Source organism: Narcine bancroftii, chromosome 6 (assembly GCF_036971445.1).
Source record: "Narcine bancroftii isolate sNarBan1 chromosome 6, sNarBan1.hap1, whole genome shotgun sequence".
In the NCBI taxonomy this organism is placed as follows: domain Eukaryota; kingdom Metazoa; phylum Chordata; class Chondrichthyes; order Torpediniformes; family Narcinidae; genus Narcine; species Narcine bancroftii.
Window position 1 is genome coordinate 126,166,460 of NC_091474.1, and position 13,912 is coordinate 126,180,371.

A 13,912-nucleotide genomic window follows, 5' to 3' on the forward strand; every position below is an offset into this window, starting at 1 on the left:
TCTAACTGAAATATTCTTCAGTTGATTAGCCAACAGTTTACCCAATTTCTCACTATGCACATAAAAATCAGATTAATTTTGTCTCTTGGAATGCTAATGGTTTAAACCACCTGTTTAAAAGGAGGAAGGTCTTTAAAGTATTCCAGAGACTGAAAGCACAGATTATTTTTTTACAGGAGACTCATGTGAGGAAGGAGGATAATCTGCGTTTTTTTAAATCTTGGAAAGGCCCACAATTTCATGCCAACTCATGCTCTAAGACTCGAGGTGTATCTATTTTTATTGATCCCTCTATTACATTTGTTCAACATGACATCACTGTAGACCCTAACGGCAGATTTTTATTGGTTACTGGGTTATTATTCAATATTAAGGTTGTCATGGTTAATGTTTATGCCCCGAATGTAGATCACCCTGAGTTTTTTAGATCTTTGTTTATTATTTTACCCAACCTAAATGAATATCATTTAATAATGGGTGGGGATTTTAACTGTTGTTTGAATCCCCTGCTAGATAGGTCGAAACCTTCACAGTTCCTACCGAATAAATCGGCTACATATATTAACTCTTTCCTTACTAACTCCGGAGCTGTTGATATTTGGAGATTTCTTCACCCGACAGATAAAGAGTTTTCCTTTTTTTCTCATGTATACCACTCATACTCGAGAATTGATCACTTTTTTATTGATTCACGTTTTATTCCACTTGTAACTGCTTGTAAGTATGACATTATAGCCATTTCGGATCACTCTCCATTACAACTCTCTCTTAAATTCAAAGACTGTTTCTACTATTAAGCACTGGCGTTTTGATGTTACATTATTGCAAGATTTAGACTTTGTTAAATTTAAGAACAAATTAACTTTTTTTTTCAACAAATTACACTACGGAAATTTCTTATGGAATATTGTGGGATACATTCAAGGCTTATATTCGTGGTCAAATTATTTCTTACTCAGTAGCTTTGAAGAAATGCATCAAAAACAAGACTCATCTATTGGTTGAGAAGATTAAAGACATTGACAAGAAATATGACTGATCCTACTGAAGAACTTTACAAACAAAGAATTGAACTGCAGATGGAATATAATTTGTTACTTACATCTTCGATTGAAAACCAGTTAATTGGAACTACCTGCAGTCTTGAGCAGAATAGTTTCTGTATGTGCTGTGAAGGATCCAGCAGGTCTGCTTTGCATGGTGCACCTGGACAAGGAGGGCATGCTGAACTGTAGTCTATGAACACGTCCAGATGTTCCTGGGCTGAGAGATGAGGAAACAGCATCTGCTGTGGATCTGGCTGGCAAATTGAAGTGGATCAAGGCTGGCTAGGAGGGTGGAGTTCTTGTGAGCCACGACCAACCACTTAAACCACCTCACGATGGTGGATATCAGAGACACCATCCAGAGGTCATTTGGGGTCATTATTGTGCTTTTCATCAGAGTGACGTGGTCTTCTTGAAGCAAGTGGGGACTGTAGAGCGTGTTGAAAGAATCAAAGGCTTGTTGATCCAAACCAAGGCTTTTATTAACTAAAAGACTGGAGCATATCACAAGTAGGTCGACCAGTCCAGAATGACCTGGTCCGGCTAGGAGCAACCCTTTAAGACCTGCCAATAGGCGTAGCTACGCTCTCAGCCAATCACAGTCATCCTACACTACAATCTGTACATATACACATTGGTGAAAGAATCTGTACTATCACAGGGAAAATGCCCTGTTGTAGGGAGAGATGTATTTGAAGTTGTTGGCCAGTTGATCTGTGCAAGCTTTCAGGACATGTCCCAGGACTCTGTCTGGGCCTGCACTATCTGCAGATTTGCCCATCTGAAGGCCTCAGACCTCAGCAACAGTGACTGTGAGTACAAGAGTGTGAATAGTGGTCACCTTCCCACTGGCTCCCTGCTCAATGTGAGCTGAGAACACACGTGTCAGGAAATGCTGCACTGTTGGATACTGGACTTTGCATTATACTCAATGTCCATGACGTTCTCCTGGGCTCAGACTTGGTGCGGTACTATTTCTTGGCTTCACGGAGACCCTGCAGAGATCGTACTTGGATTTCTTGTATAGGGCCGGGATTCCTGATATGAACACCTCCAACCTGCCCTTCAGCACAAGTAGACTTCCCGGTTTGTACAGTTTCCGATGGGAGAATACTTTGATCATCTTCCTGGTCACAGTCTTCTACATCCTCCAGATGAAGGCTGTTTATTCATCTAGGTTCTTCATTGAGCAGCAGCAGCAATCATCAAGGATCCATTCCACCCTGGACATGCCCTGTTCTCACTGCTGCCATCAGGAAAGAGGTACAGGTGCCACAAGACTCGTACCCCTCCAGTATCAGACTCAAACCACAAACTCAGTTAGAGACTCATTTAAGAGCTCTTACTTTGCACATTATTTATTATTGAATATTTATATAATGCATTGTGGTTTGTTTACTTTTTTTGTATCATTTTTCTTGAATACAGTTTTGCACTACTGACAAGTAGAAATTTTGCCTGGTCTGCACCTACTCTGTCATGGACCTACGCTGACAATAAATCTGCACTTTGATCTTGAACTTGGAATCCTTCAGTATGGGCCGTCTCTCGACTCAAAGCAGTTACAAATAAATTTATGGTAGAAATGTAAAAATATTTACTAAACCTGGCCTCCACCACCCTTTTGGGTGCAATCAATAGCTTCAGTCAAACAAGATCAACTCTTTGCAAACTATTTTGAATTTAAATCCTGAAAAACTGTTGCATCTTTTTGAATGAAATGTAATAGAGTTTTCACTAACATGTAATTACTGCTTTCAAGTTCCAAGTTTATTATCATCTGACTGTACACATACATCCCAGACCACAATCCGCATACATAATACACAGCACATAATAATCACATATATACAGAATGATACAAATTATATGTATATATTTCTTGTTTATAAGACTGTTCATCAATCTCACATCTTGCAGAAAGAAGCTATTTTCCAGCCTGGCAGTCTTGATTTCGATGCTCCTCTTTCTACTTCTTGATTGTAGTGGGTCAAAGATATGGTGTACTGGAGGGAAAAAGTCTTCTGTGAATTCTTTGAGCCCTATTTAAGCAATGGTCCCAGTAATTGTCGTCATTAAAGGAAAGTGAGGTCTCAGTAATCTTCTTAGCTGCTTTGATGGTCCTCTGTTGACTTCTGGTCTGATGCTTTGCAGCGACCATATTACAAAATGATGCGGTCAGGCAGGACACTCTCAACTGTGCTCCTGTAAAATGTTGTCAAGATGGGGCTGGTAGCCTTGTCCTCCTCAGCCTCCTTTGGAAGTGTAGGTGCAGCTACACCTTCCTAACTAATGAGGTTTGTAGAACCAGGATAGATTTGTTCTTTATATGCTCTCCACTCTCTCCATGACAGAACCATCGATGTGTGATGGAGAACAATACTCCTGAAGTCCACAATCATCTCCTTTGTCTTGTCCACATTGAGACTCAAGTTATTGTTGTCACACCATTTGACAAGCCTCCCAACCTCCTCCCTGTAAGCCAACTCAACACTGTTGGCAATGAGGCCAATTACTATTACATCCTCCACAAACTTGATGAGTTTGTTTGTGCGGAATCTGGCAGTGAAATCATGAATCAGCAGTATGAACAGTAGCCGGCTGAGAACCAGCCCTCAGATGCTCCAGTGCTCAGCCTGATGGGGCTTGAAATTTTGCTGCCAACCTGGACTGACTGTGGTCTTTCAGTCAAGATGTCCAGGATCCAGATGCAGAGAGGGAAGTCTCAACAAGGACAGTTTAGACACCAGCCTCTGAGGTGTGATCACATTCAACACCGAACTGGTCAATGACAGCATACAAGGCATCATTTTCTAGGTGGGTTAGAATGGAGTGGGGGTGGATCAAGGCTAATCGCTTCATCCACGAACCAGATTGGACCGTAGGCAAACTGGAATGGGCTGTATGTCATTGCAAGGTGCAATTTCCTTTCATATTTATGAAAGACCTACCATCTGAGGCTTGATCAAAAGCTTTGCCAAGATCCATGCACCACCCTAATTCACTCTTCAAAACAAAATTAATTAATTTAGTCAGTTAATGGGTGATACTATTCTTCTGAATGTATTCCAATAATTTACCCCAAGTTAAATTGGAAATCAGAAAATCAAAAATAAAACAGAACAAAAGGACCTCTTTCTTCTCAGACATTACCCAAGCTGCTCTTTCCAACATTTTCTGTTATTGAAACAAAGTTGACCTGTTACTTGTGCATTATCGTTTTCCCCATTTTTCTTTAAAACAAAGGCACTTTAAAGAAAAAATAGACATGTGTAATGGAGGATTAAAACCATGTACTCAGATGCTTTTTGCTTATGTGGAACTGACGACACTGGGTCCACACGCAGGTCACCTTACTTTCAGAACTAGCAGATGTAATTAAACTCAGCCATGGGGACTTATCTGAAGATACACTTTGAAATGGAATTCCACCGTGAGGCCCAGGGAAAGCAGTTGTCAAATACGACACTCTGAAATTGACGTATTGGTCACAACCTGTCTTGCTCAAGAAGTTTTAATGAGTCCTTGTATCTACGAGATAAACCAGGATATCATAGCATCCTGCTCCATAATAATTAATCTTCTAAATTGTAGAATAGTATGCTCAGCTTTGATTTTGACTGACAAATGTTAGAGGGAGTGGGTGCATGATTAATTGTTTTTGGGGTATAAAAGTCTGTGGTCCTGCTGCTGAAGTTTAGACTCTCCGAGGGGTGGGAACACCCCTTGTCAAGAAGGAAGAACAGCCAGAGTCCGAGCAACGTCCCGGTCGGGGGAGGTGGAGAAGCTGCTACCAGCGCCCTGACAACCTACTACAAGTGTGCAGTTGTTGCCTCGCTTCGGCAGTTGGGACCAGTCCAAGCGTTGATAAGTATAGTTGGGAAGGGCTTGCATATTGTAGTGTGAAATCAGCTTTTGAATTAGTAATAAACATTTGTATAAACTGAACTGCTCTCGGTGTGTGTGTCTATTTTCTTTCGGTAGCTAAAACACTGTGACCAATCTAAAATGAACAAAATGAGAGGTATAAGTTTACCAAAGACAATTGGCGCTGCGAGCAGGATTGGTCTCAAGATGTTTCGCCGAAAGAAAGAGGTGAGCCCTGAGCAGTTCTTGATTCCTGGATGGACTTCCAAAGACGATGGGTTTGGCATGTTGGCCAATACCCTGTCTTTGTTGGGACCACCCATTAGTTGGGATGAGAAGTTAGACTCATCAAGTGCACCTCTGGGAGAGCAGGTTGCCACTCTCCTTCGAGAAAGTAAATTTCCTGATAAAAAGGGAATGCTGACGAATGGTTTTTGGTTGCTGGCCATAGCATTACGCCACTCCGTTCAGCGTGAAGCAGAATTAATTCAAAGAGAAGTAGAATCTCAGTGCAAAAGAAAGCAATTAGAGGAGGAGCTAGAAGTCCTGCGACAATGCTGTTCCATGATGAGCGAGATTGTTCGTACCAGTCAGGACAGAGCCAAAGAATGGGAAGATAAGCATGTCCAAATGATTTGCCGTAATATTAAACTCCGGTAGCAGCTCTGTGCAGATAAGGAAAGGCATGGAGTAGAACCCGATCCATATCGTATTCATGCCATGATAAGGAATGGTGACGATCCTGATGTAATTGAGGATTGGGATGGGAATATCTGGAATGACAATGGTAATAATGCAGATACTCCTCAGCATGTGTCTAACATACTACCCTCTCCATCTGCTGTTCATGCCCGCCCTATAAGGCAGCAGATTTCCCAAACAGACAGAAGAGGGGATGATGTAAGGGTAGAGATGGAAGGGATAGATACCCCGGTTTCCCATGTGGACCCAGGGGAAAATACCCAAACCCCTGCTTATGCTCTATGGCCTACTCCCTCTGTTGGATGGCCTCCACCTCCTCCCCTAGACTGGGTGGAGGACCCTGTGAGCCAAAGTGGGAACAGGGGTCGGAAGGAGTCAATGATCCGTGATTTCTCTGTAAAAGAGCTGGCTGCCATTGGAGATCGATTTAGGCAAAAAGCAGGGGAACATCATCCCCAGCTGCTGAGTCCTCCTGGCCCAGCTGTGCTTTCTGCTCCCACTGCTGCTTCTATCGAGCTGGCTTCTCCTGCTCCAGTTACTCATGATGAGGTAAAACAATGGGTTAAACAGGCTCTTAAAGATAACAATAGCATGTGGTCCTGGAAGCCCCCGAACCCTTCTGAAGCCTGAAGGTGTGGGCAGGATTCCTGTGTCCACTCCATCGAGACACGGCGCACACACGGGGATCCGCGGCCCTACATACCGTTAACAATCCACTGGGGTGGGGGTAATGATCGCCAATACTTGGCTTTGGTCGACACCGGTGCAGAGCACTCGGTGATTCCTGGTAATCCAGACCTCTGGACTGGACCGGCCTTTCGAATAGAGGGGTTGGGAGGAGCGGTCACCCTGGCAAAGGAAATAAAAGTCTGTGCCATGGTGGGTGATAGCCCTTCCCCTGTCTGGTTACATGCCCTGGTGGCTGCTACTGACGAGTGTATCCTGGGTATTAATATGTTGGCCGGTATGGCCCTTAATACTAGCCAAGGGGGATTTGAATTTGGAATTCGAACTATTACAAAAAAACTAGTAGTGGGTCAGGCTAAGTGGGATCCTGTGATGGTGCCAGCCCCCATGAAACCAGTGTGCATTCCACAATATCATCTCCCTGGGGGGCAGGAAGAGATTACTGCCACCATCGATGCTCTGCAAGAAGAAGGGGTAGTGAGGCCCGCAACGTCGCCCTTTAATAGCCCTGTTTGGCCGGTCCAGAAGCCGGACGGCTCCTGGAGAATGACAGTTGATTATCGTTTTTTGAACAAACATGCCCCACCACTTGCTTCAGCAGTTCCGGACATTGTCACTCTTATTGAAAACATTGCTACTGGGAACTCAGGAACATGGTATGCTGTCATTGATCTCGCTAAGGCCTTCTTCAGTATTCTTATAGCTGAGGACTCACAGGATCAGTTCGCCTTTAACTGGAAGGGGCGCCAGTATACCTTCACCCACCTTCCAGTATCGCCTTCCCTCTCAATTCACCATTATATTGATGATGTGGCCTCCTGGAGCCTCTGGCAGAAACAAGAGGGTCGCCGAGTCCCACTAGGATTCTGGTCACGTACCATGCCTGAGGCTGCCACTCGTTATTCTGTTTTTGAACAACAGTTACTAGCCTGTTACTGGGTCCTGCTAGAGACTGAAAGAATGACAGGTGATGCAGATGTTCAATTGCGACCTGCACTTCCTATAATGAATTGGGTCCTGGCTAATGATGCTAATCTAAAGATCCGGCGGGCTCAGCAGTCTTCTATTGTTAAATGGAAGTGGTATATTCAGAGTCGTGCGACCAGAGGGCCTGAAGGGGTGGGCCGCATACACGAACAGGTGGCTTACCATCCTAGGTCAGGAACTCAGTTATCGGAGGAGGGGGATGGTGGCTCCAGTCAGTATGCTGAGTTGAAGGCAGTCACTTTACCACTAGATCCCCATGATCACCCTCTTCGCCTGTTTACTGATTCCTGGGCTTTGGCTAATGGACTTGTGGTATGGATGCCTGATTTGCAAAAGAACAACTGGATGATACATGACCGCCCAGTATGGGGCAAAGAGTTGTGGCAGCTGTTGTGGGATGCTTCCCACCATCGTGAGATAACCGTTTATCACGTTGATGCCCATACCAATATGGCGACTAACATGGCTCAACATAATGCAGTAGCAGATCAGCTTGCCACTATCAGCTGTGCTGATACCGTCCCCCTGGCTCGATGGGCACATGAACAGAGTGGTCATTTGGGGGAGAAGGGATCAGCTATGTGGTCCCGTACACATGCTTTATCCATCCATAAGGATGATGTCCGCATGGTCATATGTACATGCCCAGAATGTCAGCTTGTGAAGTTCCATACCGTTCCACCTGGTCCACATGGCCGAATAAAACGGGGTGCTCACTCAGCTGCGGTCTGGCAAATTGATTACATAGGCCCCATGCTAGACTGCATGGGTAAATATTACGTCCTAGTAATGGTTGACACCTTTTCGGGCCTGGTTTTTACTTTTCCCACCAAGACGGCTGACCAAGCTAGCACTATCCAAGGACAAAACCATTTGATTTATCGTTATGATGTTCCAGAGGAGATTCACTCTGATAATGGCTCGCACTTCTCCGGGAAAGCAATCTGTGATTGGGCAAATGACAACGGTATTTTATGGGTCCACCATATTCCTTATTACCCGCAGGCTGCCGGGTTAGTTGAACAAATGAACGGCTTACTGAAGGAACAAATTCATTTGTTAACATCACTGGGGACCCAGAAGGGATGGTGCCATGTGCTGCAGCAGGCAGTCGACAATTTGAATCATCGCCCTTTAAAAGGAGGTACACCTTTCCACCGACTTCTTCACGCTCCTGAATTACAGCCTATTCCAGAGGAATAACAGTCAATGCCCCCCATCCCCGAACTAGAGAATGTTGGATAAAAGGTATGGGTGGCACCACCAGGTAGTGGCCCTCCTGTAAAAGGGGAAATAGTGACACCTGCCCAGGGTAACACTCGGTGGGTAGCTATTGAGGGACAGGATGATTTAGTCTGTTTAAACACTGAACGCTTATGGTATCGTGAGTGACATGTGTCAGGCTTCTTTGTTCCAGGTTCTCCATTTTACACTCCTGGTGATCTGGCTTAACAGCTGCTTTGATGCCAGCAATTGGATTTGTAATGTCGAGGACGTTCCAAGGGAGTTCCCAGTGGGAAACACGGTCCGATGCATTACACCAAGGAAGTCCTCGGTCACCAGCCTCAAGTGCAGCTTATATAAATATGTTATTGTTCAGCATGTTTCAAAATCTGTTCGTGAGCTCCAGTATCTGGGTATTGTGGCCAACAAGGATAATTTGAGCCTTGGTTGGAATCCTTTCTCATGGCTAACTGCTACATTTGGGGGAGTGGGCCACACTATCCTCCGTTGGTTGCTCGCGTCATTGCTTATCTTTGTAATTGTTGTTTTGATTTCTCTTTTTTCGCTCCCTCTGTACTCAAATACTGGTTAGGCCTCGCAAATGACAGATTGTGACCAAGGGGTGGAATGTAATGGAGGATTAAAACCATGTACTCAGATGCTTTTTGCTTATGTGGAACTGACGACACTGGGTCCACACGAAGGTCACCTTACTTTCAGAACTAGCAGATGTAATTAAACTCAGCCATGGGGACTTATCTGAAGATACACTTTGAAATGGAATTCCACCGTGAGGCCCAGGGAAAGCAGTTGTCAAATACGACACTCTGAAATTGACGTATTGGTCACAACCTGTCTTGCTCAAGAAGTTTTAATGAGTCCTTGTATCTACGAGATAAACCAGGATATCATAGCATCCTGCTCCATAATAATTAATCTTCTAAATTGTAGAATAGTATGCTCAGCTTTGATTTTGACTGACAAATGTTAGAGGGAGTGGGTGCATGATTAATTGTTTTTGGGGTATAAAAGTCTGTGGTCCTGCTGCTGAAGTTTAGACTCTCCGAGGGGTGGGAACACCCCTTGTCAAGAAGGAAGAACAGCCAGAGTCCGAGCAACGTCCCGGTCAGGGGAGGTGGAGAAGCTGCTACCAGCGCCCTGACAACCTACTACAAGTGTGCAGTTGTTGCCTCGCTTCGGCAGTTGGGACCAGTCCAAGCGTTGATAAGTATAGTTGGGAAGGGCTTGCATATTGTAGTGTGAAATCAGCTTTTGAATTAGTAATAAACATTTGTATAAACTGAACTGCTCTCGGTGTGTGTGTCTATTTTCTTTCGGTAGCTAAAACACTGTGACCAATCTAAAATGAACAAAATGAGAGGTATAAGTTTACCCAAGACAACATGTTGTTCAGAAACAGGCTCTTCCAGCCCTCGAACCTCTGCTGCCCAAATACATCATTTAACTTGCAAGCACACACATTTTTTTGGAGGGTGAGAGAAAGCCAGAGCACCCAGAGGAACCCCACAGAGACACGGGGAGAGCAAAAAAAAACAGATTCAAACCCAGTTTGCTGGTATCCCTCCCACATATTTTCCCTTGACATCATGATCTTTTTTTCCCCAGAAGATGCTAAATCCTTGAATACCTTCTCTCTTACTATGCCTCTCATCTAAAAATATTCCATTCCTCTTTCATAAACACAACAAACATCCGCTCCCTTTTTTAATGTAATGGGAGTCTAAAACAAGAGAGCACAAGTTTGGCGGGGTGGGGGGCAGGGAAATTGATTTAAAAGGAACCCAAGGATTAATTTTCTCCACACAGAAGTGGTGGGTACACAGAGGAAGTGAGAGGTGGGCACAATTACAACATTTAAAACATTTTGACAGATACGAGGTCAATGCAGGCAGGTGGGAGTTAATTAGGTAAACAAGGCCAAGGGCCCTTTTCATGCTCTGAAACTATGATGCCAAGAATATTAACAATCATATTTTGGGTTTTTTCTTTGACTTTATTTACTTATAAAGGAGCAGGACATGATCTGATAGATAAATCATTAAGGCCCCAGAGAGAGAAAATAGCAGGAAACTACTGCCATTGATAAAAGGACCGGTGACAAGTCAGAGTTAAACAGGAAAGTCTGACGTCAGTGGGATTGTAGTGCAATGCACAGAAGTGATGGAAAAAGTGAATAGGTCACACAGCATCTATAGGAAGCAAAGGGTGACCAATGTTTCAAGCTGAGACAAAGAACAAAGACAGCTGATCAAAGGATGCAGCCCCACAAGAAAAACAAACTTTTCACACAACCAAAGCTGAAGATTGGATTAATAGTGGGGTCATTCAGTTGTAGTCTTGATTGAACATTGCAAAGAACTTGAAAGAGATGTCTTTGGAAGGCTATGGAGTGGAACCAGTCAGATAACTCGAAATAGGAAGCCAGGCAGCATTCCATGGGGCAAATAGCCCTTCTCTGCTCTGTAACCATTGAGATTCTGCAATTTGATTATCATGACAGAAATGACCTCCCACTGACTGCTCGAAGTCATTCACCAGAACCTAACCCAGATTTCCCTTCCCTTCCCTTCCACCCCTGCACCAACCATTCAATTACTCTTGTGGAACGGCTAAAAATGAAGCTTCCTGAATGTTACTTAGACATTATCTCTTTTTTCCATTTCCTGGGTAAATCAGAATAATTGAAATCCAGGTGAACAAGTTTGCAGATGCTGGGGTCTAGTGTGTTATACAAACGACTTGAGAAACTCAGCAGGCCAGGCAGCATCCATCAGAAGAAAAAGACAGTCAATGTTTTGGGCTTAGGCCTTCTTCATGCATTATTACTGCCATGGCATTGGAAAACATTGTCTACAAGTTTTTGCTCCCTTCTCCTCAGTCCATTTTGAGACTGACAAATCATTTACAATGGCATTATTGCTCCATTTGTGTGCTCTAGTCAACCCATAAACCTTCATTTGATCATTCTCCATTAGATCTTCCATTCTTACATACAATTGTTTCTTTAACTGACATTTCTACCACTGTTTATTTCATCATCCTCTTTCCTGTCTGAAGCCAGTACTAGGAATGGCAACTTGTCATTCATACCCTCTCTTCAAGTCATATCAGGTCATTGCTCAATTATAACAATTCCACTTCTAATTGTGCTTTCCAGTTCAACTGTCTTGTTCACAATGCTCTTTACATACAGAGTTAAACAAGAAAGTCTGCAGATGCTGGGCTTGAGCCCTATACACAAATGTGAAGAAACCCAGCAGGTCACACAGCATCCATAGTTTTTCAACATCAACGTTTTGGGCCTTAACCTAAGGATGCTGCATAACCTGCTGAATTTCTCCAGCACATTGTATATTCCTGTATGAAAATAGTAAAATACACCAATCAGTGTTAGAAATTTTTTTAACCAAGCTTTGAGTAGGGGAATAAACCACTGAAGAAGACAATACCAAAATCCTTTTTAAGCTCCTTGCAAAAGTTATCTTGGGAGTAGCCAACATGAGGTTTTATTTCCAAAGATATACAGGCTTGCTAGGTTAATTGGTTAACTGGGCATATTTGGGTGGTGTGGGCTTGTGGGGCAGAAAAAGCCTGTTTCCATGCTGTATCTCCAAATTGAATCAAGAATTATGACACAAACACTTTTGCTCAACCATTGGGGAAAAGAAGCAAAATTTCCTCAAGCTAAACTTCAGCTCAAGACAAGTAAAAATACATATAACTGTATATTTCAGCGTCCAAGTCTACCTTTCAGCCTCATCTTAAGGTACATTCGGCATACAAGTCAACCCCGCCCCCTCCATTTTTGGGCTGTCTGGGCCTCCCAGCAACAACCCAGATTTATTTTTAAAACACCCCAATCACTGAGAAACAAAGCTGAAAATTAAGCAAGTTTAAAAAAAGTTTTAAAAAACCTTAGCTTCTGCCAAGAAGACAGTACTGGGTCCAAGTCTTTAGCATTAGCTGCAGCTGGAGTCGGCGGGAGCAGCGACCTCGGCATACCAGGTAGGAGCAGGAACTTCAGGCTTGACAATTGGAGAATATCTGGGTGGGTTATGGCGGTCCCCAGCAGCGCTTTCAGCATCACCTTATATGCCGAATTAACGTCAATCTGGTTCCCCCCCCTCCACCCCCATTGATTTTCAGGTGTAAAACATATATCTGGCGTACAAGTCGATCTCCCCTTTTTGAGAAAATTTTCAGGGTTTCACAACTCTACTTGTAGGCCAAAATATACAGTAATTAAATTTTACAGCAAAAGGGCAGCGCTTGCACTTCTGCCAGCTGATTTACAAATATTCTACAAACAATCAAAACCCGAGATAGTGCACTTTTTTTTTTTAAATAAAAAAAAAAGGGCTTGGGTCTCCCAAAACAAATTCTCTCACCGGGTTGCAATCCTCAATTCGACACAGCTGCTCTGAAGTACATCGATCAAGTACTGGCTCAATAATTTCGAATGGTACACCACCAACTTCGTGAATAGCTGGGGTAGGGAGGGGAGAGGAAAAAAAGAGAAAGGGACAGGAATTTGGACCTTGAGTATTTTGTTCACACCACGATACAAGGTTATCTGCCACTGTCACAAAAAATGTGGTTTTGTCAAGATGAAACTGAAAACATGCCCAAAGAACAAGTCATTCAACTCAAGGTTCAGCTCAACTTGACAACAAAAAGATGATCTAGTAACTACTGTACAGTGAAAAAAATCATATACTGTATATTTTGGCCTACAAGTTGACTAATGGACTAGTCAACCTCAATTTTTCAACCTCATTTTATGGCATATCCGGTGTACAAGCCAATCCCAATTTTCTGGATGCCTGAATGGGTCTGTTGATTGGCATACAAGTCGAACCCCAAAGATTGCGATGCCTGAGATGGGCCATTGACCAGTGTAGACGTCAACTCCCAAACATCGCGTGGATTGATCTACTGGGCATTGGCTGGAGGTGATTGCTATCATGGAGAGTCCATCAAAACAACGCAATTGGTGATGAAATTACGAAGCAAGTTTTAAATTGAAAATGCTAGAAATGGCCAAGAAAACCAACAACTGCTCTGCTACAAGAAAATTTGATGTATATGAGAAGTTGGTAAGAAATTGGAGGAAGAAAGAAGAGACTTTAAAAAAATACCAAAAAGGCAATGTTCTTTGAGAAAAGGAATCACCTGTTGGCCAGAGTTAGAAAATTGCATTGCAGAATAGATACGTGAACAGAGGTAAGATTGCTGCATGATCACCCAAAATAAAATAAGAACATCTGCACTGCAGGGGGGCAAGACACACCCAGACCTCAGTGATGATTCTGAGGCTACAGTTGGCTGGTGCAACTGTTTCAACGAACAGGAGAAATCTGGCATTTCCCCCCCCCCCC

General features: G+C 43.4%; 1 protein-coding gene across 5 annotated transcripts in view; it reads right to left on the bottom strand.

Annotated features, from left to right (window-relative positions):
• eloal (elongin A, like) overlaps window positions 1–13,912 on the bottom strand; it is a 213,177-nt gene that overhangs the window by 72,198 nt on the left and 127,067 nt on the right. For all 5 annotated transcript variants that reach the window (XM_069885986.1, XM_069885985.1, XM_069885983.1 and 2 more), the window contains exon 7: window positions 12,923–13,020. In XM_069885986.1, the coding sequence (XP_069742087.1) occupies window positions 12,923–13,020 (98 nt within the window). The remainder of the gene's footprint in view (window positions 1–12,922; window positions 13,021–13,912) is intronic.